This window comes from Bos grunniens, chromosome 16 (genome assembly GCF_055505025.1).
Source record: "Bos grunniens cultivar Pamir isolate PY7600 chromosome 16, Bosgru_T2T1.0, whole genome shotgun sequence".
Lineage (NCBI taxonomy): Eukaryota > Metazoa > Chordata > Mammalia > Artiodactyla > Bovidae > Bos > Bos grunniens.
The window spans coordinates 34,483,784-34,510,224 of record NC_141180.1 but is presented as its reverse complement, the minus strand read 5'-3'; the positions used below and the strand labels follow the sequence as shown (position 1 = coordinate 34,510,224).

General features: G+C 43.7%; 1 protein-coding gene across 5 annotated transcripts in view; it reads right to left on the bottom strand.

The window, feature by feature from the left end:
* CAMTA1 (calmodulin binding transcription activator 1) overlaps positions 1-26,441 on the bottom strand; it is a 967,475-nt gene that overhangs the window by 932,762 nt on the left and 8,272 nt on the right. For all 5 annotated transcript variants that reach the window (XM_086344277.1, XM_086344278.1, XM_086344274.1 and 2 more), the window contains one exon: positions 25,158-25,276. In XM_086344277.1, the coding sequence (XP_086200403.1) occupies positions 25,158-25,276 (119 nt within the window). The remainder of the gene's footprint in view (positions 1-25,157; positions 25,277-26,441) is intronic.

The window sequence follows — 26,441 nt, the reverse complement described above, 5'->3', positions numbered from 1 at the left end:
TCCAACCATCTCATCCTCTCTTGTCCCCTTCTCCTTCCGCCTTCAATCTTTCCCAGCATCAGGGTCTTTTCCAATGAGTCAGTTCTTCGCATCAGGTGGCCAAAGTATTGGAGTTTCAGCTTCAGCATCACTCCTTCCATGAACATTCAGGACTGCTTTCCTTTAGGATGGACTGGCTGATATCCTTGCAGTCCAAGGGACCCTCAAGAATCTTCTCAAAAGCATCAGTTCTTTGGTGCTCAGCTTTCTTTATGGTCCAACTCTCACATCCAAACATGCCTACTAGAAAAATCATAGTTTTGACTAGATGGACCTTTGTTGGCAGAATAATGTCTCTGCTTTTTATTAGCTGTCTGCTGCTGCTACTGCTAAGTCGCTTCAGTTGTGTCTGACTCTGTGCGACCCCATAGACAGCAGCCCGCCAGGCTCCCCCATCCCTGGGATTCTCTAGGCAAGAATACTGGAGTGGGTTGCCATTTCCTTCTCCAATGCATGAAAGTGAAAAGTCAAAGTGAAGTCGCTCAGTCGTGTCCAACTCTTAGCGACCCCATGGACTGCAGCCTACTAGGCTCCTCCATCCACGGGATTTTCCAGCCAAGAGTACTGGAGTGGGGTGCCAGTGCCTTCTCCATATTAGCTGTCTAGGCTGGTCATAACTTGTCTTCCAAAGAGCAAGTGTCTTTGAATTTCATGGCTGTAGTCACCATCTGCAGTGATTTTGGAGCCCCCAAAAATAAAGTCTGTCACTGTTTCCACTGCTTCCCCATCTATTTGCCATGAAGTGATGGGACCACATGCCATGATCTTCCTTTTCTGAATGTTGAGCTTTAAGCCAACTTTTTCACTCTCCTCTTTAACTTTCATCAAGAAGCTCTTTAGTTCTTCTTTGCTTTCTGCCATAAGGGTGGTGTCATCTGTATATCTGAGGTTATTGATATTTCTCCTGGCAATCTTGATTTCAGCTTGTGCTTCATCCAGCCCAGCGTTTCTCATGATGTATTCTACATATAAGTTAAATAAGCAGGGTGACAGCTTTCACGTACTCCTTTCCCGATTTGGAACCAGTCTGTTGTTCCATGTCTGGTTCTAACTGTTGCTTCCTAACCTGCATACAGATTTCTCAAGAGGCAGGTCAGGTGGTCTGGTATTCCCATCTCTTTCAGAATTTTCCACAGTTTGTTGTGATCCACACAGTCAAAGTCATAGTCAATTTATTTGGCATAGTCAATAAAGCAGAAGTAGATGTTTTTCTGGAACTCTCTTGCTTTTTCGATGATCCAATGGATGTTGACAATTTGATCTCTGGTTCCCCTGCCTTTTCTAAGTCCAGCTTGAACATCTGGAAGTTCACGGTTCACGTACTGTTGAAGCCTGGCTTGGAAAATTTTGAGCATTACTTTCCTAGCATGTGAGATGAGTACAATTGTGCAGTAGTTTGAGCATTCTTTAGCATTGTCTTTCTTTGGGATTGGAGTGAAAACTGACCTTTTCCAGTCCTGTGGCCACAGCTGGGTTTTCCAAATTTGCTGGCATACTGAGTGCAGCACTTTCACAGCATCATCTTTCAGGATTTGAAATAGCTCAACTGGAATTCCATCACCTCCACTAGCTTTGTTCATAGTGATGCTTCTTAAGGCCCACTTCACATTCCAGGATGTCTGGGTCTAGGTGAGTGATCAAACCATCGTGATTATCTGGGTTGTGAAGATCTTTTTTGTATAGTTCTGTGTATTCCTGCCACCTCTTCTTAATATCTTCTGCTTCCGTTAGGTCCCTACTGTTTCTGTCCTTTATTGTGCCCATCTTTGTGCATGACATTGTACAGGAGGCAGGGATCAAGACCATCCCCAAGAAAAAGAAATGCAAAAAGGCAAAATGGTTGTCTGAGGAGGCCTTAAAAATAGCTGTTAAAAAAAGGGAAGTGAAAGGCAAAGGAGAAAAGACAAGACATACCCATTTGAATGCAGAGTTCCAAAGAGTAGCAAGGAGAGATAAGAAAGCCTTCCTCAGTGATCAATGCAAAGAAATAGAGGAAAACAATAGAATGGCAAAGACAAATAGTTGAGAAGGACTTTAAGTAATTCTAACAAGCTCTTGTGTTATAAAAATTCAACTCATGTAGAAATCACCTGTTCAAGGGCTCCTGTTAGTTAAGGAGTTAAATTATCTCATTAAAAAAAAAAAAAAAAAAACTATGGAGTCGCTAAGAGTCAGACACGACTGAGCGACTTCACTTTCACTTTTCACTTTCATGCATTGGAGAAGGAAATGGCAACCCACTCCAGTGTTCTTGCCTGGAGAATCCCAGGGATGGGGGACCCTGGTGAGCGCCCATCTGTGGGGTCGCACAGAGTCGGACACGACTGACGTGACTCAGCAGTAGCAGTTCTACACCAAGAGAAGAAGCTCAAAGTCTATATAACTACAGCAAACATTTTTCTAGTCTTTGCATGCAAATAGTTTAAGATACTTTGTTTTTGAACTTTTGCAAAAACCTTTACATCCATTTCCTAACTGTGGTACAACTACAGCCCCAGGCAGGAAAGCTACATATCTTTATTTGGGCAATTGCTTCCTCATTACAAAGAGAATAAAAGAGCCATAACAAACATTCAAATGAAAAGTGGCTCCATGTAAATGGAGAGTAGATAAAGGCATCTTCCACTAAGTGAGATGATGAGAATGTTTTGATTTCTCAGATTATCAAAAAGGATTTGATAAGAAAGTTTTACTATATCTGTAAAATGTACTTTTAAGCACAAAGAAATCTTAGTTCAAATGTTAAAATCAAATGTATACAGTGAAAAGTGACAGAAATACCCCATTAACCTATTTTCAAAACTCACAGACCTGTCAGGTGACCTGAAGACCTTGTTAGAAACCAAAACACAGGGACTGCCCTCCAGTTCAGAGTGACATGGATACAAACTGACAGGAAGCAGTGACTACTGAAGCTTCCAGATTTCCAGAAGGAGCATTTACATCAGCCTTGTTAACATCTTCCAATCATTAAAAAACTAGAAAATGTAGACTACAGCATACTGTGCCCCCATACCTTACAAAGGGCACTGATTTCACTGCCTACCACAGTGGATTGTGAATTCATGTCTTCCATGTGTTTTGCAGAATATGTATTTACAGGCTATATGATACCTAAGAAAACACTGGTAGGAACCCCTCACTCCCACCCATAACAAGGGGGAAATTTTTTTTAACATCCAAAACTCCTTTTCACAACCTCTCCTCTCTCCCAAAGGTAACCACTATCCTGACCCTTGCACCAATTATTTCCTGGCTTTTCTTTAGAGTTTTCCACCTGTGGCAGTACTGTTTAAATAACAGCTTTATTGAGACACAGTTCACATGCCATCAAGAGTACTTTCCAGATAGTCAAAGAGCTGTGCAACCCTCACTGTGCCAGTGTTTATCTCCATCGCTGTGGATCAGCTGGAATTTCCCAGGATCCCGTTCCCTGAGTCTGCCCAAGATTTCAAAGCAAGAATCGAACAAACTCCACTCTCTGAAGGTCTGTGTGGTTACAAGAGGTGCCAGACTGTTTCAGTCTGTCTACCTGCTTCCCCTGTTTCCTCCTTGGAGACCAGCTTCATTTCCCCAGCACCTGCAGCTGGGAAGAGACCTATGAAAGGAGAGCCCAGCCCCAGAGGGCTCCTCTACCCCACTGCCGGAGCCACCCACCCCGGTGTTTCAGCAGGTGGTTCACGATCCTTCTCTCACCTTCTAATTCCTCCTCTGCGCCCTATGTTTTTCAACTTTTCCAAGGATTATACAGACTACTTCTGTAATAAATAAATCCCTTATTCCGTAACACAGCAGTTCTGCTTCCCTGACTGAACACTTATGGGACACCAACTACTTCCGTTTCCCTAAACAAAACGCTTAGTGCTGGCAGTACCCTGACCAAGAGAAGGAGAGGCTGCCAGACCCAGCAAGTCAGCTCTTACCATTTTAGTATCTATGACTCAAGAAGTTGGGTACACGTGTACCAAGGGCTCTTACAATCACACCTCGTCCTTATCCACATACACAGGACACACACACATACATAACATGCATGTAACATTTACTCACATACACAGAACAGTTCCAGCCCACATTTCAAAAATTAAAGAAGTCAACCTGATTAAAGATTAAATTGTAATTCTAATGCAATCTCATAAAAGAGTGAAAAGATACAGGCTAAACCATTAAGACTTGGCATCAATTTACAGAAAATCTCAAGCAGATAATTCAGTGGTACAGATGAATAATGCAAAAAAAAAAATTTAAGAAAATAAATGAGTGGGCATGGAGGAAAATGACTATTCTGGTAAAAGTTAGAAAGCAAAGTAAGATCAATCTTCACTATATATTTGTAAAATATTTTAAAAATCAAACAGAATGTGTTGTCATAGTGAGAGTGAGATTATGTCAGTGTCAGACAGAAACAGTAAAAGAAATACAGGAATGTGCAATGAGGATGCTCATAACTGCCCTCAGATCAGTAAAAGTATCGTCAAGGAAAAGTTATGAGAGACCATCAGTAACCAGTACCTACCCAGACAGCTAGCTCCCTCCATGAGGTCTGAGCTAACCTCTTGGTCCTTTTCGCAAATCTTTCCCTGACTAAGGCAACAATATAAGGTTTTCTAACAACTAAAGCTTCTCAGAAACTGATCCTCTTGTAAAGTACAGTGTTTTACAAAGTGGATGGCCACTGTATCAGAAATGCTCACTGTCACAGTGTCTTGGGATTGGGCGGGGAATGCAACTGACATCAAAGAACCTTAAGGTATGAAGAGAAAAGACAGCATCTACCTGGTGGAGATGGTCTATGAGAAGGAAAGAAAAAGTGATCTGTGTTACAAATGGGTGTCTCATCGCATGAGGCTTAAACAGTCAGAAAGGAAAAAAGAATAAAGAAAGCTACAGGGGAAAAAAAACAAAACAGAAACAGACCACCTCTGCCCCCACCAGACTCTGAATGCTATCCATGGCTTCAGAGTTTTAATCCAAATTCCAAGGTGTCAGTTCCAGTGATCTGTGGTCTAATAACGTAATTGTACATTTAATAAAGCCCACTTGTCTATTACAAATGCTCCCTCCAGATTTCCTTTTGCTTACTTTTAACCACAATTTGTTTAATTACAGTGAAGACGTCTTCTGAAAGCAGTCAACAGAAGATTTAAGGCAGTGATTCCCAACCTGGCTGCACTTTAGAATCTCCCAGGGAGCTTTTAAAACCCCAAGCCTAGGCCCCACCCCCAGAGGCCTCAGTGTAATTGCTCAGAGGTGGGGCCCAGGCCCTGGTATGTTCAGAAAGCTGCCCAAGTGACACTAAGAGGCAGCCAGGGGAAAGAATCACAGACACAAGACAAGACAAGACTGGGGGTGGGAGCAGGCATTGGGCTCTCCAAGCTTCTCAGGGAGGGAACTTTTACCATTTTGCACAGGATCACAGAACACACCCCCCACACACTCACTGTGACACGCCAGAAGCACTGTCACTTATTTGTCAACACCCTGTAAAGGGTCAGCACCAGCCCATGTGTGAGCCGCTGGTTCAGAGAACGCATGGAGCTGATCTGTACTAACTCGGTCTCCTCCTCAGGCAGCAGCTTCCTGAGCTCCAGTCCTTGTGTGAACACAGTCACAGTCTAACCTTGCCTCCTAACAGCCAAGATCCAAGGGCTGGCTGTGGCAACTGCCTCTGGAGGAGGGCAGAGGCCCAGGCAGGCAGTGACAATGGGAAATGGGCAGATCAAACAGCGAAGGTGGGGAGTCCATGAACTTGGATGAGAAAGAACTACACCCTTACATCAGTAACCTCCAACTGCAGTACAGTATTTTGTTTAACTGTGAGTACAGGACAACTCAGCAATACAGGCTGAACCTGTTACTTCAACCTCAAGACTTTTTTTAATCCCAATTACACTGTCATTATGTGAAATATCATTTGTGTGTATCATTACTTCAAATACAGACCCACTACTAGATCTGTTATTTAAGAACATTTAAGACACACACATAGCACTGTGTCAAGAACTTTTGTTTCATTAAGACTTTTGTAACTATTTCAGTACAACTGGTTTGCTTTAAGACCGCCTATGAAAAGGTATCCACGCTTTCTCATTTAAATGCAAAAGGGCCTGAGCAACCCTGAGATGGCAGGGGGTTGGGAAGGGGCAGGAGAAGAGCTGCCCTACAGGGTTTGGGGCTACACTTGCTCTTGAGATGAGACAGAAATGAAGGACAAGGAGCACTGTCGAGGCCGGAGATCAGGGGAATGATCCAGAGTTCCGTTTCGGATGACGATGTTTGAGGTGCAAGTAAGGCATCAGAGTCAACGGTTGAGGAAAAGCCAGGCTTAATCTGACAACATACAGACAGCATTTGAACTATGTCAGGAGACAACACTACTCAGAAAGAGAATGCCGTGTGAAAAGAGACGTTGAGGGAAGAAGCCTAAAGAACGTCAGCCCTGAAAGGCTGGCTGAGAATGAAGACCTGACCTCAGGGCTGAGAGGAGGTGGCCAGAGGAACACATAGAACAGGGTGTCATCATAGAGAAGCATCTTGGGGGGCAACTATGTTGAAAGCTGTTAAGAGGTTGCACAAGATGACAACCATGTCCACTGGGTTTGGCAATTTGTCTGAGGCTGGAACACATGGACAGTTGGGGCGAGGGGGATAGAGAAAGGCTGGACAAGAACAGGTGAAAAGTAACTGGAAACCAATAAAGTAGAGAAAATACGTGGATTACTTTCTTGAGAAGCTTTGATGTTGAAGCTTTTAAATGGGGCTACTAATGGTTTTTCCAGTAGTCATGTATGGATTTGAAAGTTAGACCATAAAGAAGGCTGAGCACTGAACTGATACCTTCAAACTATGGTGCTGGAGAAGACTCTTGGGAGTTCCTTGGACTGCAATGAGATCAAATCCATCAACCCTAAGGGAAATCAACCTTAAATATTCACTGGAGTGACTGATGCAGAGGCTAAAGCTCCAATCCTTTGGCCACCTGATGCAAAGAGCCGACTCACTGGAAAAGACCCTGATGCTGGGAAAGACTGAAGGCAGGAGGAGAAGGGGACAAAAGAGAGGATGAGATGGTTGGATGGCATCACTGACTCAATGGACATGAGTTTGAGCAAGCTCCACGAGACGGTGAAGGACAGGGAAGCCTGGCGTGCTGCTGTCCATGAGGTCGCAAAGAGTCAGACATGACTGAGCGACTGAAAAACAAACTGATGGAGAGGGAGGCTATTTATTTTCTGCTGCAGACGGAGCATACCCAGAAGACCTCAGCACACAAATCTGAATGATCTGCTAGAAATGGAGGGACCAATGATGCAGGAGGCGAAACCACCACTGGACTGAAGTCCCTGAGACAAGAGAGGACCAGTCCAGAGCTCATGGGAACAGACCAGCCTCCGACAGGAGGAAGGAAGACACAGCCCTGGCCTGTGTGGGGTGCTCTGGCCCCCCACTGCCTTGTGTTTGCTAACCACGAGTAGATTCAGGGGCTGAGAGGCAGCGGGGTGGTGATGGTGAAGGGGTGGTTTAGCGTGAAGAAAGCAGACAGTATGATGCGGTGGTGAAGAGTGTGAGTACAAGGAGCTGGAGGAGGATCCTAGAACACTGTAGGTAGGCGACACCACCCACTTGAAGCTGGGGATCAAGAATTTACACTGAGAGAGAAGCCCGATCCTTCACCTTATTTTTCTCCAGCAACACTGCACTGCTGGGGGAAGGTATAGAGAAGCCAGGGGACGGGGTCCACTCAGGATGGAGATCTGTCCAGCTGGGTGTGACAGAGGAGATGGGCAGGAAAGTGGCAGGTATCCGTTAAGAGCGTGATGATGGGGCTTCCCTAGTGGTCCAGTGGTGAAGAATCCGTCTACCAATGTGGAGACGCAGGTTCGATCCCTGGTCTGGGAAGATTCCATATGCCTTGGAGCAACTAAGCCAGTGAGTCACAACTACTGAGCCCACTAGCCTCAACTACTGAAGCCCGTGCACCCTAGAGCCCGTGCTCCGCAACAAGAGAAGTCACTGCAACGAGAAGCCCCCATGCCACAACTACACAAAGCTGGACCACAGCAATGAAGACCTAGCACAGCCACACACACACACAAAAATTAATCGACTAATTAAAAAAGGGAAAGTGATGATGTACTATGAACGCTAGAATTTAAGCTGGAAGAGGCAGAGAGGGGCTCTCTGAGCAAAGGCACCCATGGTAACCAGGGATTAGCTCATAAGTGCTGCGATACAATGGGCAGCTGTGGGTAAGGAGCAGCAGGCGGTCACAGCTCCAAGGTAAACTGAGGGTCCGCAGCAGTCAGAGACCGAGATGTGCAGGTGAGTGTGGACCACACAAGCTCAGTGCCTTGCCTCCGGGAAGAGGTCAGCTTTGAGACGGGGCCTCCAGAAGGCAAGCTCCACAGGGCAGGGATCTGTCTTATTCACCCCCATTTTCCCCAGAGCCTAGTGTTCAATAAACACTGTTGAATATGAATATCATTAAAACCTAATGAAGTAAAGGAAGGACAGAAAAGGACTGCGGCTTCCCTGCATGCAGGACACACTCTCCCCCGAGGCACTGCGTCGTGGCCTGACCACAGCTGGTCCGCAAGGGAGGAAGGGCAGACCTGCCACACTGACTTCAGAAACAAGGGCGACCACTCGTGGGGTGACAGAGCATCTGACATGGTGGGAAAAGGGCCGTGCCACAGCCACTGACAAGGGTTCTGTCCGCCGACGCAGGGCAGGCAACAGTCATCAGAGAGTTCTGCTGCTTATTTCAAAATAACCGCATTATTTCTTTCTTCAGATACCTCCATCTCTGCAAACCACTTCCTGGTCTGACTCTGGGTTCTTCGTTCAGGTGACCCCCACTCAATGCCTTCCTGAGAAAGGCGTCTCCACACCTCAACGCTACATCAGGGCTCCCATTCTGCGCATCTACTCTTGAATTCATGCCACAACATTCTCTCATTCGCAGCAAAATTCCCGGGAGGATCCTTAACACCTGCCATCCCCAAGTCCTTGCCGCATTTGCTTGCAACCCACATTCCACTGGCATCATTCGCCAGGGTGACTTGGAGCTTTCTGGTGCCCAAATCCAGGGGTCACAGCTCCATTCCCCACCCAATTGGACTTCTCAGTCACCTCCTGACTACGTCCTCTGAGGCAGAAAGAACAGTGTCACCCCTCCCCAAAAGAGCCACATTCAAATCACCAGCTCCTGTAAATACAGAAAAATTAAGCTGCCCATCAGTTGACCTTAAAATAGGGAAGGGACTCTGGACTGTCAGGGTGGACTCCATGGAACCACTAGAGTCCTTACAACTGGAAGAGAAAGGCAAGAGAGGTTGGAGACGGGGAAAGAGATGTGACGACACAAGTAGGGTCACAGAGTCTCCAGTGTCGGCTCCATACGGGAGACGGGGGCCACAAGCCACGGCGTGTGAGCAGCCTCTGCAGGTGGAACAGGCCAGGAAGTCTCCCCTGGAGCCCCCAGAAAGGAACGCAGCCTGCCCACACCTCGGTTTCGGCCCAGGGGGACCCCTGTCAGACGTGTGACCCGCAGAACTCGAAGATGATATATCTGTGCTGTTTTAAGCCACTATGTTTGTGGTGATTTGTTACAGCAGCAAACCGAGAACTGATGCAGTCCTCCTCGAGGCCCACCTTACCCGGTCCACCACTGCTCCCTGGCTCTCCACCCTCCTCCTGGCTGGCTCCTCCTGCTCCACCCAGGGCTTATCTCACCCTTTCTCCATCCATCTCTCGCCCCCGCGTGATCTCACCGCGTCTAACAGCTCTCCAATTTATGTCTCCACACAAGACCTCGCTCAGCCTTCTAGACAGTGGCCTACTCGGCACAGCCACTGCAGTGTCTGAGAAACATCCCAAATCGATACAGCCAAAGAGAACTCCTGACACCCTGCCTTCAGTCTCCTTAGTCTCAATTATGAGCACCAACAGCAATGCAGCAGCTGAGGCTGCAAAGGAGGACTCCTTTGTGATGCATGCCCCACCCCCACATCCAATCCCAAGAGTCCTGACACCTCCACCTCCAAAAGTGACCCCACTTTTCTCCTCTTCACTGCTTCCATTGTCTCTCACCAAGATTGCCAATCACTGCAACAGCCTCGGACTGGTCTCCCTGTCAGTCACACAGCGGCCACAGGACGGCTCTGCAAATAAAAAACCCACATTACACCTATCACTTCCTCAAAGTCCACCCGCCAGGGACTTCCGGTTACTCGAAAAATCCCAAGTGTTGGTGCCGACAAAGGACCTCAAGATCTAGCCCCTGCCTATCCCAATTTTCCCAGGTCTACTCTGTTTCAGCCACGTTGTTGTCTATTTTGTTTCTCAAACCAAATGCATTCCTGCCTCGGGGCACTTGCACTTGCTATTCCTTCTGCCTAAAATATTCCCCCATATCCTCAAGCAGTTGTCCTTCATCATTCAGATAGCTCAAATGCTCTAAGGAAGGCCTTCATAATCAACCCACTTCAAGTGCTCACAGCTGAGTATTCTGTTCTATTTTCCCCAACAACTCTCTGAAATTTTTACATACTTAGTGCTCAGGTATCGTCTTCCCTTCTAAACTATAAGCTCCATGACAACAGGAAACTTGTCTGTCTGGGAACCTCAGCATCCTCAACCAGTGCCTGGCACATATTGGGCCTCAGAAACCTTGCTGAACTCATGAATGAAGATATGAAACACAATGGAATACTAACACACAGTCAACAAACGTGATGCTGTGAATTACTGTCCAAAAGGCCTAAGATGCACACAACATGTTAGGAGAAAAGCCAGACCACAAAACCACCTGTACAGTAACCCCCTGTGAGTTAACAAACAATAAAATATACGGCCACATCAGTAAGGAATATGTCTACAGAGACGTACATCAGAGAGTCCACAGTTTCTTTCTGATGGCAGGCTTTGGGGTGACCTGGCCTTCTTGCTTCCCCTGCTGAACTATGTGGCGTGGAGGGTGAGGGGAGGAGTCCACCCTCCCCCAGGCTTCCTGGCTCCACGGGAAGAGCTCCTCCATGGAGCACAGTCCTGCTTCCAGCCTCACTCCCACTCCCACTGCACAAGGAGTGGTTTATCTGATACTGGGTGCTTCAGTATGGCCTCCCATGACTCAGGGAACAGCCTTCAGGGGCAGCTCCCGTAGATCTGTTTGGCAACACCAATGACCATCTCTAAGTGGGATGTCCAACTCAGGGACAATGTGTCAGCAGCACACTTGAGTAGGAGACCTAAACAGTGTCTGCTGATGGGCTTTTCATGTACTCATTCATTCAAGAAACAGTCACTGAACACCTGATATCGTGCCCTAAGATAACTCTACACTCCCAAGATCCATCCATGAACAGAATGGGTGAAGACTGCTGTCGACCAGGACCTGACAGCCTAGCAGGGGCAGTCAGACAATACACAATAAAAAGAAGTAAATTATACACTATATTAGATGACAATAAAAGCTAATTTCAGAACACTCATGTCTCACTACCCTCATTTATGAAATAAAAAATATATAATCACCACACAGCAGGTTCTCTGAATTGCTTGAGGAATGGATTGTTAAAAATTACTGGAAAATGCTTAAATATATAAAGTTTTGATTGATAATAATTAAAGCATTTAACAAAAATGATTCTTAAATAAAACGAGTGTTAGGAAGTCTAAATTTTGCTCAACAGCACAAAAATAAAATAAAATTTTAACATGCACAGTAACAACTGTCCTCTAATGCCGGGAAAGGGGAGCCTGTCACCACACAGTTTAAAGACATGTCAGGAAAAATGGGAAATGACTACTCTCTGACCTCAATTGTACAGATCGTGTTTAATTTCTAGTTTTAGTGTATCCTTTCTCAGAAATGGGAAGCAGATGGCATTTTTCCCTTTCTTTCAATTCGTTCTAAACTTTTTAAAAGGCATGTGTATTTCAGTGTTTCCCCTCCTCCTCCTTCTGGAAAAGCAGCCTTTCCTAAATAAGAACCCCGGGTCCAATGGGAAAGCATTCCTCCTGGCAGCTGCTCTGACAGCTCCAGTCTCCTACGCAGAGCACTAAAAGGGTGTGACCTCACGACACTCTGACTTGACCTTCTGTGTCGACATCCCCCCCACCAGAGGGATACTCCCTGACGTCTTTAAAAAAAAAAAAACTATTTCAGCATGAGCTACACACAGAACGGCGGTCTCTCTTTGTGGACTTGGCTTCTTGAAAAACTCCTGTATTTAATGAGCGATTACGCAAGATTGATATACAAGGTCTATCACTTTCCTATACATCAGAAACGACCAAGCGAAATTTGAAATTTAAAACACAGTATTATTTACATTAGCATACCCCTCCCCACCCAAAATGGCAACCCACTCCAGTACTCTTGCCTGGAAAATTCCACAGACTGAGGAGACTAGTAGGCTGCAGTCCACGGGGTCACAAAGAGTCAGAAACGATTGAGCAACTTCATTTTTCACTTTCTCCCCCCAAAAATGGAATTAAGTATAAATCTAACAAAATATTTACAACAGCTGTAGGAAGAAAATTCCAAAACTCTGATGAATTAAATAAAAAACTAAATAAATGGAAAAGCAGTCCACGTTCACAGATGGGAAGACTCACTAGTTGTCAGAACTAGATGTCAGTTCTTCTCAACTTGATCTCTAAGTTCAACACAATCCTAATCAAAATCCCAGCAACAGAATAATTATAAAGTTTACAAGGAGAGACAAGAGACCTAGAGCAACCAACTCAATACTGAATGAGAACAAAATCAGAGGACCGACACTATCTGACCTCAAAACTTACTACAAAGCTACATAACCAAGGAAGTGTGTTGGGCTTCCCTGGTGGCTCAGTGATAAAGAATCCACCTGCCAATGCAGGAGACACAGGTTCAATCCCTGGTCCAGGAGGATCCCATATGCTGCAGAACAACTAAGCCCGTGTGCCACAACTTCTGAGCCTGTGCTCTAGAGCCAGGGAGCTGCAACTCCTGAGCCCAAGTGCTGCCACTACGGGAGCCTGCGAGGCCTAGAGCCCATGCGCCACAACAGGAGAAGCCACCTCAGTGAGAAGCCCTCGCACTGCAACCAAGAGTAGCCTCTTTCTGTCACAACTAGAGAAAGCCCACTCAGAGCGATGAAGATCCAGCACAGCCATAAACAAATAATATTATTCAGGGGGAAAAGAAAAAAACAGTGTGGTACTGTCCAAAGAAATGGACAAATGTTCAATGAAACAGAACTGAACTGAAAGCCCAGACAGAGACCCACATAAACATAATCAACTGATCTTTGACAAAGGAGCAAAGGCAATACAGTGGAGTAGAGTCTTTCCAACACTTTCAGATAGTGCTGGAACTGGGCCACCAGGTACCAAAAAGAAGGACTCAGATACAGGCCTTACATCCTTCACAGAAACCCAACTCATAATGAATCACAGACCTCAGCATAAAATGCAAAACTATAAAACTCCTATTAGATAACACAAGAACCAGAAGATCTTGAGTATAGCACTACAATGCCAAAGCATTATCCATGGAAGAAATAATTGATAAGCCAGACTTAACTAAAAAGCTCTGTCCTATGAAGGACAATATCAAGAGAATGATAAAAAGAAACTGGGAAAAAATCCTTGGAAGAAACACCTCTGATAAAGGACTGTTAGCTAAGGTAAAAAAAAAAAAAAAAAAACACTGTTAAAACTCAACAATCAGACCCTAGCAGACACCTCATCACAGGAGACATACAGATGGCAAGACTGTATATGAGAGGATACTCCACATAACATGTTACCAAGGAAACACAGATTAAGACAACAGTGAGCTACCACTGTGCATCTATGAGAATGGTCAAAATCCAGAACACAGACAACACCAAATGTTGGTCAGGATTCAGAGCAAAACCAACTTTCTTTGAGTGCTGGCAGGGACACGAAACAGTGCAGCCACGCTGGAAGACAGTTTGGCAGCTTCTTACAAAACTAAACATGGTCTTACCACACGATCCAGCAACTGCACTCCCTGGTATTTGCCCAAAGGAGTTGAAAACTTATGTCTATGCAAAATCCTGCACATGAATGTTTACATCAGCTTTATTCAAAACTGCCAAAAACTGGAAGTAGCCAAAATGTCCTTCAGGAGGTGAATGGGTAAATGATCGGCAGTGCATCTGGACAATGGAGTATTACTTAGCACTAAAAAGAAATGAGCTACCAAGCCATAAAAAGACACAGAGGAATCTTAAGTGCCTATTACCAAGTGAAAGAAGCCAATCTGAAAAAGCTACATGTTTTATGACTCCAACTACTACATGACATTCTGGAAAAGGCAAAACTGTGGAGATAATAAAGAGATGAGCAGTTGCCAGGGGCGGGGAGGTAAAAAGGCGGGGCACAGATGACCGTTAGGGTGGCAAAACTAACCTGTATGAAACAACAATGATGGATGCACGTCACAACTGCTCGTCCAAACCCAGAGAAAATGCAACACCAACAGTGAACCACATATGAACTATGGACTCTGGGAGATACTGATGTGTCAACACAGATTCACTGCTTATCAAAAGGCACTCTTCTAGTAGGACTAATGCTAAAGCTGAAACTCCAGTATTCTGGTCACCTGATGTGAACAGCCGACTCCCTGGAAAAGTCCCTGACGCTGGGGAAGACTGAGGGCAGAGAGAAGAAGGCGTCACAGGATGAGATGGCTGAATGGCATCACCAATGTAATGGACATGAACTTGGGGAAATTTGGGGAGATGGTGAGGGACAGGGAAGCCTGGAGTGCTGCAGTCCACGGGGTCAAAAAGAGTCAGACACGACTGGGGGACTAAACAATAAGAACCACCAGTAGGGGATGCTGACAGCAGGAGAGGCTGTGGATGGGAGGGGGCAGGGCACCTATGGGAACTCTCCGCACCTTCCACTCAATTTTGCTGTGAACCTTAAACAGCTCTAAAACTTAAATCATAATAAAAAGTAAATAGAAATTCTAGGTGTGGCCTCCCAGGTGGCACTAAAGTTGGTAAAGAACTCACTTGCCAATGCAGGAGACATAAAAGATGTGGGTTGGATCCTGGGAAGACCCCCTGGAGGAGGGCATGGCAACCCCTTCCAGTATTCTTGCCTGGAGAATCCCATGGACAGAGGAGCCTGGCAGGCTACAGTCCATGGGGTTGCAAAGAGTCGGACACGACTGAAGTGACTTAGCAGATATACACACACCTGGAGCCCCGCCCCTCAGACCTGCTCCCACTGACTGAGGCTCAGGTGGCTTCCCAGCCTAGGTCAAGCTACTTCTCAGCTTTCTGGTTTCCTGGACATGGGAAACCTTTTTATCCCCAGAAACTCCGTTGGAATCCCAGTAAAATGAATTCAGTGCTGAATGAAGCTGCCTTGGAACTGCACCCTGGTGGTACTTCGGCTGCGCCACGGAGGCACACACACCTGCTCCACTTTGTTAATTCCCAGGGCTGGAGCTCCTCCCACTTTCCCCACTTCTCTGTAAATGGAAACTGCATGGAAACTGCACGGTCTTTAACCATTACATTTACTTCAGCTCTGCATTCTTCACCAGACCAGAGAACACGCAAAGCCACTGAGAAAGCTTCAGGAAACCCACACAGCATGCCCACAGAATTCTCCCTAACAGAGAAATACTCTCCCAGACACATAGTTATCTTTCATCACAGTCACTCCAGCCCATCTGTGCTTTCTCATCCATCTAGAAAGGAGTTTCTTTTTGCGTCTTTTCTTCCCCCCCCCCCCGGCTTTCAAAAGCATTAAAATTCGGGGCTTCCCTGGTGGCTCAGTGGTAAAGAACCCACCTGCTAATGCAGGAGACACGGGTTTGATCCCTGACCTGGGAAGACCCACATGCCGCACAGCAACTAAGCCTGGGCATCACAACTACTGAGCCCGTGGCTCTAGAGCACGGGAGCTGCGACTACTGATGCCCACACACCTAGAGCCTGTGCAACAAGAGAAGCTACCACCACGAGCAGCCTGCATGCCAATACTAGAGAGGAGCCCCGCTTGCTGCAACTAGAGAAACACCTGTGCAGCAATGAACACTCAGCCCAGTCAAAAATAAAAATAAACAAAAGCCTTAAAACCAGAAAACAGGTTATTTTTTAGGAACGTCTTTTCAAATTTCCACCAGAATTTCATAATCGAGATAATAGAACTTATCATTAGCAACATCTGATAGGTAATATTAAAAGGACTGGAAGGTGGGAGACAGGTAGAGAGGTAAGTAAGTAGATGCTGTCAGCTTTAGGGTCCTGCTGCTTTCAGCTCTCCAGGCCAAACAGAGATGGACAGGGAATGGGGTAGAGACCATCCTTCATGCTTCCTCTTCCAAAAGAAAACGTAACAAAAACTGGAGTATGAACAGAGGCCGCCTGCCCAGAAGGGGGCCAGCTCCACCAAGGCCAGAGGGACAGAAAACCCCCAACCCCCAACCTGCTGGGTGATGAAAATGTGGAATTAGATGGAGGTATACCATGTGTGGACACAGGACTGGAAAAGGTCAGTTTTCATTCCAATCCCAAAGAAACGCAATGCCAAAGAATGCTCAAACTACCACACAACTGCACTCATCTCACATGCTAGTAAAGTAATGCTCAAAATTCTCCAAGCCAGGCTTCCGCAATACGTGAACCGTGAACTTCCTGATATTCAAGCTGGTTTTAGAAAAGGCAGAGGAACCAGAGATCAAATTGCCAACATCTGCTGGATCATCGAAAAAGCAAGAGAGTTCCAGAAAAACATCTATTTCTGCTTTCTTGACTATGCCAAATAAATTGACTATGACTTTGACTGTGTGGATCACAACAAACTGTGGAAAATTCTGAAAGAGATGGGAATACCAGACCACCTGACCTGCCTCTTGAGAAATCTGTATGCAGGTCAGGAAGCAACAGTTAGAACTGGACATGGAACAACAGACTGGTTTCCAAATAGGAAAGGACAAGGCTGTATATTGTCACCCTGCTTATTTAACTTCTATGCAGAGTACATCATGAGAAATGCTGGACTGGAAGAAACACAAGCTGGAATCAAGATTGCTGGCAGAAATATCAATAACCTCAGATATGCAGATGACACCACCCTTATGGCACAAAGTGAAGAGGAACTAAAAAGCCTCTTGATGAAAGTGAAAGTGGAGAGTGAAAAAGTTGGCTTAAAGCTCAACATTCAGAAAACGAAGATCATGGCATCTGGTTCCATCACTTCATGGGAAATAGATAGGGAAACAGTGGAAACAGTGTCAGACTTTATTTTTCTGGGCTCCAAAATTACTGCAGATGGTGACTGCAGCCATGAAATTAAAAGACGCTTACTCCTTGGAAGGAAAGTTATGACCAACCTAGATAGCACATTCAAAAGCAGAGACATTACTTTGCCAACAAAGGTCCGTCTAGTCAAGGCTATGGTTTTTCCTGTGGTCATGTATGGATGTGAGAGTTGGACTGTGAAGAAAGCTGAGCGCCAAAGAATCGATGCTTTTGAACTGTGGTGTTGGAGAAGACTCTTGAGAGTCCCTTGGACTGTAAGGAGATCCAACCAGTCCATTCTGAAGGAGATCAGCCCTGGGATTTCTTTGGAAGGAATGATGCTAAAGCTGAAAGTCCAGTACTTTGGCCACCTCATGTGAAGAGTTGACTCACTGGAAAAGACCCTGATGCTGGGAGGGATTGGGGGCAGGAGGAGAAGGGGACGACAGAGGATGACATGGCTGGATGGCATCACTGACTCGATGGACGTGAGTCTGAGTGAACTCCAGGAGTTGATGATGGACAGGGGGGCCTGGCGTGCTGCGATTCATGGGGTCGCGAAGAGTCGGACAAGACTGAACTGAACTGAACTGATTCCATGTGTGTACACACTACAGACCACTGAATGGTACACTTTAAACATAAAAATAAATGAAAAGATGATTAAGAATTAAAACAATAAGCAAACTCCCAAGCTGGCAACAGTGCTCGAGCCTCCACAACTGGAGAACTGGGCTTCAGACAAATCTTTAAAGCTCTCAAAGCACAACCTCACACCACCACCAAAGACACAAAAGAGGCCTAGAAGGCGTCTTACCTAACACTCAGCTGAATGGTGGCAGAGCCAAGACTATATAACCTGTTTCCAGCTGGCCAGTTCTGTATCCTTTCCCAGACATCGGTGATCCTTGCATTCAGTAAGGAAGTTTTCATCTCAAACATTAACTCATAATCTGAAAAAGTAAAACCTACAGCAATTATATTCTAGCACACAAACTCATTGTTCAAGTCTGTGATTTGTAATTACAATTGCAGGGGTACCCAGTAGTGTCATTTAAGTTGTTCTTAGACTAATGAGAAAAACCAGAAGTGAACCTAAGACTGACTGATATATTTGTGCCAAGGCCTAACGACAGGCTTAGAGAAATGCTTGCTGAGCAAAAAAACAGTTTATAAATAGTTCAGTGCGGGAGGGACAGGATAACTGCAGGGCACAAAGTAGTGCCATGTACCAAATTCAAATGAACCTGCCTGAGCCTGGATGGGACAGGGGTTGGGAGAGAATGGACACATGTGTGTGTATGGTGGAGTCCCTTTGCTGTTCAACTAAAACTACCACAATACTGTTAATTGGCTATATCCCAACACAAAGTAAAAATTTTTAAATAAAAATCAATTAAAAAAAAAAAAAAGAACCTGCCTGAGAACAGTCAGGACTATATTCACATTGCAAGGAACAATATAGATTTGGCAAAAACATCATCCACTGCATTTAACTAATGCTGTTAATATAAATTTTATTAGTTTTGTGGTCTCTTTTTATGTAATGTATATACTATTTGAGCTTTATATTCAAAGAAGAACTCTAACAATTAATAAAAATTATGCTGAGTTTTTTGTGTTTTTCCACATTTCATTCATTCAACAAATATTTATTGAACACAGAGTATGGGCCAAATATTCTTTTAAGTGCTACATTCTGAAAGAATATAATAAAAATAGTTTAGGTCAAACAGCACTGGGTCTACAGAAATTTTCTCCCTTTAAAGAAAAACTGCTTTACCACCTTAGATTTTATAAACATTACTGGACTCTCTGGACTCTCTGCAGGTAAGATGTGCTTCTTTTACTGCTTGCTCCCTGAGGCCAAACCCACCGGTATTGCTCTCTTCACCTGCCTGCCGTCATGGACGTGGGGGGATGTCCCGCCCCCAGCATTTCAGTGTGCTCGCTCCCCTCTGCTATTGCAACACCAGAGTGACTGACACAGACTGCCTGATGAATAGGTCTGTGCTCACATGGATCGCAGTATCCATCCATTCACTTCACACCACTAAGTTAAACAGAGGAATTATGCTTAACTGCTACAAAATGATCACATTTAAAATTTGGTACCACACACTGTACTCAAAAGACAAAGGTGGTCACTCTGAAAATCTGGCTCTCTGTATGTACTGTGGGTCATACATGCATTTTCCTCCGTGTGTGTGCGTGTGTGTGTGTGTGTGTGTGTGCACGCGCATGCTCGGCTGCATGCAACTCTTTGCAACCCTATGGACTGTAGCCCACGAGACTCCTCTGTCAACCACAAAAGCCCTGCTTGACCTCAAAGAATGATCAGCTGCTGCTAAGTCGCTTCAGTCGTGTCCGACTCTGCAACCCCAAAGATGGCAGCCCACCAGGCTCCCCCGTCCCTGGGATTCTCCAGGCAAGAACACTGGAGTGGGTTGCCATTTCCTTCTCCAATGCATGAAAGTAAAAAGTGAAAGGGAAGTCACTCAGTCACGTCCAAGTCTTTTCGACCCCATGGACTGCAGCCTACCAGGCTCCTCCATCCATGGGACTTCCCAGGCAAGAGTACTGGAGTGGGTTGCCACTGCCTTCTCCAAAGAATGATCTGGGACCAGTCAAACCCTTAACACTGACAAAATCTCTCACTCACCCTTATAATCAAAAATGCTTTTCAGTTTAGCTTAAATGTGGGAAATATAAAGAGTCTTAAATGGTCTCCAAAAAATGTGTGTCTATGTTTCAAAAAGATAATATGTAAGTATACTACTTATCTGATATGAAGAGCCAATTCACTGGAAAAGAACCTGATGCTGGGAAAGATTGAGAGCAAGAGAAGGGGGTGGCAGAGGGATGAGATGGTTAGATAGCATCACCGACTTACTGGACATGAATTTAAGCAAATTCGAGGAGATAGTGAAGGACAGGGAAGCCTGGTGTGCTGCAGTCCATGGGGTCACAAAGACTTAGTGACTGAACAAGTACATGAGTAAGGCCAATAACTGCAAAAATTGCACCCCTTAATCTACAACTTTATAAGTTATACAAACAAAAATTTTAAATACAAAAATACTCAAGAATTTATACCTTTCCAAAAAAATGATTTTAAAAAATCGTAAAGGTGGGTTCTTGTTAAAATAATTGAAATGAAATATAATTTAATAATTTTCATAGTCATAAAGTCCATTTTTCTTACCTGAATATAAAAAGTTGGGGGGAGCAGTATTCAGGATTTAAAATGCTAATTCTCTCCCTATAAAAGGCATTATACCCGAGGGTTTTTTCTTCTTCAGCTTCTGTGGTATGATTGTATCAGCCTGTATGTGTACTGCTCCCTACACAAACATTTTTACCATTAAAAAAAATGCATTTAATATGAAAATCTCTGAAGCTACCACCACAAACCTTTGCAGCACTTCCTTTAAGATCAATACAAACTGGAATTCTTTTTTGTTTGCTTACTCTGGAGAAACTTTGTGTTAGAGGAAAAACAAACAAAAGAAAGAGCATTAATAGTTCAAAAATAGCAGCACACAAAAATGATCTGAACATACTGAAGGAGAACATTTTCATTATAAAAGGTTCATGGTGCTGCATTAACTTCACTTTGGAAGAACGCCACTGGAAACCCAGATCCAGCAAGGGGGGAATGCAGTAGTTATAACTTAAGTCAAAGAGCTAATTAATGACTAAACAAAAGAAATTTCAGTCTGGACAACATATATGGAGTACTAATATGTGTAATTATGAAGTAGTCGTTTGAGCAATCAGAAAGTTGCATTAGCATAATTATTTCTGGCTCTGGGCTTTAAAAATATCAATATTAACTTAAAATGCAGAAATCTCGTAATAGTTCACCTAATTATGTGAATACCTAAGTGATCATGAAATAACAGTTGGTTCTCTAACAAATATGCTCTGTGTTGAATACATTTTTTCCTGCCCAGGATAAAAAAATCAAGCCTATCAACCTGCCAGTTACGCACAGGTACAGAATTTCTGTTTTTAATGTACTTTCTTCCTTACCTAGAGCCCACACATTAATATTCATTACTAAGAGTTGAAACTCCTTCTCTAACACAATCTACTACTTTTTCAAAATAATTCTCAGACAAAAATACATTAAGTTTAGGTATAATACTAGAAAATGAAAAATGAAGCAAATGAATAAAACAAAATGATCAGAAGTCACTAAGGAGGGCAAGACCTTGGGGAAGTCTTATCTGAAACTGTTCTTGGAACAGAACTGCAGAAAGTATGTGCTCCAAGATCAGGGGATGGGCTTGGACTCCCAAGGCCACCACTTTCAGGTGCTTTATTTAACAACTCTGCAGTTCAAGTCTCCTCACATACCATGTAAGAGTAATCACAAAACCTACCTCACAGGACTAGGTCAAGGAATAAACGTGAAGATTCACAGAAAGAACTCAACAGTGCCTAGCATGCAGTAGACGTTCAATAAATGGTAGCTGCCGTAATTATCATCATCATTATCATCTCCTGGGAAAAGAGTGTTTATGGCTGAGAAAGCATAAGCTAAAATTGATTTGTTTTTAGATACAACATTTATTTTGCAATTGCAAACAATATTCAAGAAGGGCAGGAGAGTTCACCTATCCCAATGAGTTAGAAAAGGTTAGAAGTGCTGAAGCAGGCCCTATAATCTCTTTTATTGCTAACAGTCTTCCTTTTCAGTGACTTTCAGCTTTACCAAAATTTGCATGTGAACCCATAATACTAATTTTACATCAACTCTTTTTAACCAAAAACTAAATTACACAGTGGATCTGTCAAGTACCCTAATGTGGTTAAGGGTTATGGGTCTTTAGATTAAAAGCCTGAAAGACACACCGCAGAAAGAAAGTTCCTGTGAATCAATCAACAACGTAGAAGAAATGAAGCTCAGACAGAGCCAGGCCCTGTCAAGTGTGCTATCTTGACCAAGTTATTTCACCCTTTTTACCAACAGTCCCTCATCTGTAAAAGGAAACACGCTGCATGTGAACGGGCACAATCTTGCTCCCCCTCTCTCAAGAGATGTACACACACCGGTCACAAGGTGGGTTTTCTCCAGTAACCAACCACAAGTGTGACCACACAGGTGTGAGGAAGGGCGCTTCTCAAAAGTACAGAGGAGTCAGATTCTACCCAGGAATTCAATTGTGCACACCTAGCAGAGAGAGAGCACCACGGGTGACAGAGAAAGGCGACAGCTGACGTCTAATCCAAGCAACCCCGGCCGCCAGTCTCCTTAGCAAGCAGATGCTGCTCAGAGCGTGAGATGGAAACACGCGTCGGCTGTGCTCACAACTGCGCTCGTGCAACATGCCCCTCCCTACGTGAGCGCCTGGTCCTGGCAAGTGGAAGCGACAGGAGTGTCATGTGTGTCCAACACAGCTCCTAAATACCAGCCAACTCCCTCACGCGTCCTCCACTGAGACACGGTTGTCCCCTCCAACCGCAGAGGGCCTCCACGCCCTGAGCCCCTGGAGAGATTCCACCGGTCCTTAAGGCTGCCTGACCATGAACCCACCTTTCCCGGGAATCTGTCCCCTTCAGGTCTCAGTGGTGACATAAAGGACAGCAGGCTGAAGGACAAACGAATTGTTTTGTTTCTATTACCCTAGCCAGTAAAAAAAGAAAAAAGGCAGGTAACGATCACCACATAACACCCTACAGAATTAACAACTGCTGTCACTCTAAGACGCCTCTATTTTTCCTGAAGCCAAAACTCAACAGGTAACAAAGCCAAAGTCCTCTACCCAGAAATACGGGCCAACCTTTGACTTCAGTTCTCTCGTAGGATTTTTCATCAGGGTTGAGCTGATAGATCACTGAAGGCGCCTCGGATCACAGGGGAGGAGGGCGGTGCCCTGGCCCCCACCAGCCAAGGCCCACCCCCTCATGTCCCCAACCCCATGTTCTCAGCAGCAGTGACCACTCCTGCAAACAGCCCACAGCTCTCAGATCCCAGTCTCACACTGCACGGGTCAGAGGGGAACACACTTCAGTCACACTGGGACCTAAACCACAGTCTCCAAGGAGCTACGTGAGCTGAGGTTCTAGAAGAAAATGCAGAACAACTTCTTATCTGCCTTTTAATCTGGTCCTCTCTAAAAATTCCTTATTGGATATTTTATAATGTATCTAAAATAATCGTAAGGTGGAACAAATCAATAATTTAGAGGTAAACAAATATGTGAAAGTTGAAGGCTGCATTCAAAAGTTCCAAAAATGTTTTGAAACCACTGATCTAAATAATCTACCAACTAAATTTCTGACACTGTTACCTCCAGCTTTATAACTCTTAAGATCACTAATTTTAATTCACTAAGCAATTACTGGTTTCAACTGTAATTTCAAGTCAAAGGTAAAATAAATTGCCAATTACATAAAAATGTAATATTGAAAAAATTATATGCTTTGTTACATGTATAAATAAACCGAAACTGATGTATAATAACATAGCATCAAATCCTCTTTCAGGGATTACTAAGGAACATACTGAGTTTTTTAATATTTCATGACCTAGTTTTGATTTAGTGAATGGCTCCCAAATTGTATTATTTTGCTGACAGAGTAACGATCTATGATTAATTTTCAGCACATTTACTTTGTTTTCACGTTCAAAATGTCTGAAACAATTACTAGATGACTGATTAAAACAACAGGACTCTAAACCAGTTGTTTGTCAAAGGTATCTTGTCTAAGGGGGGAAATATAGTTTATGCAAATAATCAATACATACATACCTTTAAAGACGTTTAAAATCAGTTGAGACAAAACTATGAGGTTCTAGTGAGTATTTAAATATATAAACTAGGATAAGTGAAGAGACTCTCACATAACCTCTTGTAACAAAACAAAAGCATTTTAGGTCAAGAATTTGAGCAGAACAATTTTTAAAAAATAAAGGTAAATAGGCAGCACTATTTTCTTCTTGTATTTTAATGACCAATATAGGGTAGAGTTTTGTATTTATAACTTGGAAGTAAATGCTGAACCAGCAATACGAACTGATTTAGACCAACCTCGCAAAACCAATGACCCCAGCCATGTGAACTAAAGAAACAGAATTCCCAGCCTGATGGACACAGACCCAAGTCTCATCACCACGTGAAATGGGTATCACCCTGAATTGAAACAGATTTCAAAAAAAAAAGATGACAAAGCAATCCACCCTTAATATTAAGACTTCCAGATTAAGATTTACAAAAAATAAAAAAAAAAAATCATCCAAGAAGATAAAACTCTGACTCACTCTACTTCATCAACCTTCTAACTGGATATCAAATAAACAACCTACTACACAGCCTTCATTCTTCATACAAATGCCTTTCATTAAGGTAAACCAGTTAATTCTCCATGCAAACTTTCTTCATTAGAGAGGACCAGAGCCATTTTGTTAAAAAGAAGCCTGCCCTTCTCAATTCTACAGAAACTTCACATTGTCAAGACACTGCATGGTCTATGAACACTGGGGCTGTTCCTCTATTTATGATAGGAACTAAGCTTTAACTGAGATGCAGATAAGAGTCAACCACCAAATGCAAGACACCATAATGCAGGAAAACACAAAGACAGAAACTCATGCTATCTTAGTAAGTCAGCGTGCACATTTGAGATTTTTCAATGCAGGCCAGGCAGATCAGAGATTGTTCAAAACAACATGTTGGTCTTTGTCAAATCCAGATTCAGTATTCTTCTCATTCACAATTTCCTAGTTCAGTATTTTGAATTTTAAGCTAACATATAGTAGTACTGCGCAAGATGACCTAGCAAGTTTGCCCTTAAAAAAATTAATACCCCTAGAAATAGAAATTTATCTACCTCATTAGTGTTCCATCGGTGCCTCTCTTTGGGTAAACTTGAACATTTCGGCAGACATTCAAGCAGCTTTTTCGGTAAAAAGATTTTTACATGACTACTATTGCTGTTCCCATGATCATCTATAAAGAAGAAAACAGTAAATTCAGAGAAGATAATAGAGAAAAGCTCCTTTTAAGTACACTGGCAAGGTCAGAAACAGCAGCTCAGTTTAGTCACTGGGAGACCAAGAGCATCATCCCTCTTAGTTAACAGAACTCATTGACACACTTTTCAGGTAGATGGCAGCAAGACTGTGGTCAAGAGGCTCTACAGTAAGATGGAGCTCTTGGCTCCATGGCGAGCAAGTGAACAGGGAATAGCCCAGCAGCTGCCCAGAACCTAAGCACTGCTTTTAAAGGTTCTTTCACGAGGTTTCCATGAAGTACATCAAAATCACAAAATGAGTTAACCTCACAAAACCTAGAAATCTTCTGTTAACCAGGTGGAAAAGGTTGTTACATTTTTTAGGAAAGAGGAATTAAAATATAACTACTTACTTTCTTGATAAACTACTACTACTACTTCATCCTCTAAAATACAAATGAGACTTCTCCTTTCCAAAGAAAAGCACAAATCTGATAAATCTAAGGAATTTCAACCTGCAGGTAGCTACCTCAGTAATACAGAGGCTGGACTTTCTAGCCTAAATCTAAAAGCATATTTTAATTAATTTGAGTTATATATACATATCTATACACTTGATGCATTTCATCAAAATGTAACTCTTCTAAATTAATGAGGGACAAGTTCAAGACTCTCAGACTAGATGGTGTGTCTGACTGACTACCTTTCCTTTATGTGTTATTTCATTCACTTACTTCTCTGAGTATCATTTCTTGTTTTATTCCTGTAACAAAGTCCCTTTGCCTGGCTACAAACTTCTTGCCAGGTTTGACACATTTAGGTCAAAGTTTCAAATTACCCACTCCAATTGTTTTTTAATGCCAAATGGAAGCTCCAATATCTAAAGGGTACAAAGCATAACTGGGTACTAAGGAGCAACACATTAAAATACTGAAGACTGACTTAGCCCCCGAAAGTCATGGTTGACATAACTCACTCTGATATTGGGTGAAAAAGGGCTCCCAGTCAGGAGCCCAAGATTCTGGCCTAGTTCTGCTGCTTTCTAATTGTGTGACCTTGGGTAAGTTACTTAATATTTTCCTTTTTCCCAAATCAAGGAAAATGAGATAATCTCTAATTCTCCTCCAGGCACAGATCCCTACAGAATTTACTGTCACATTC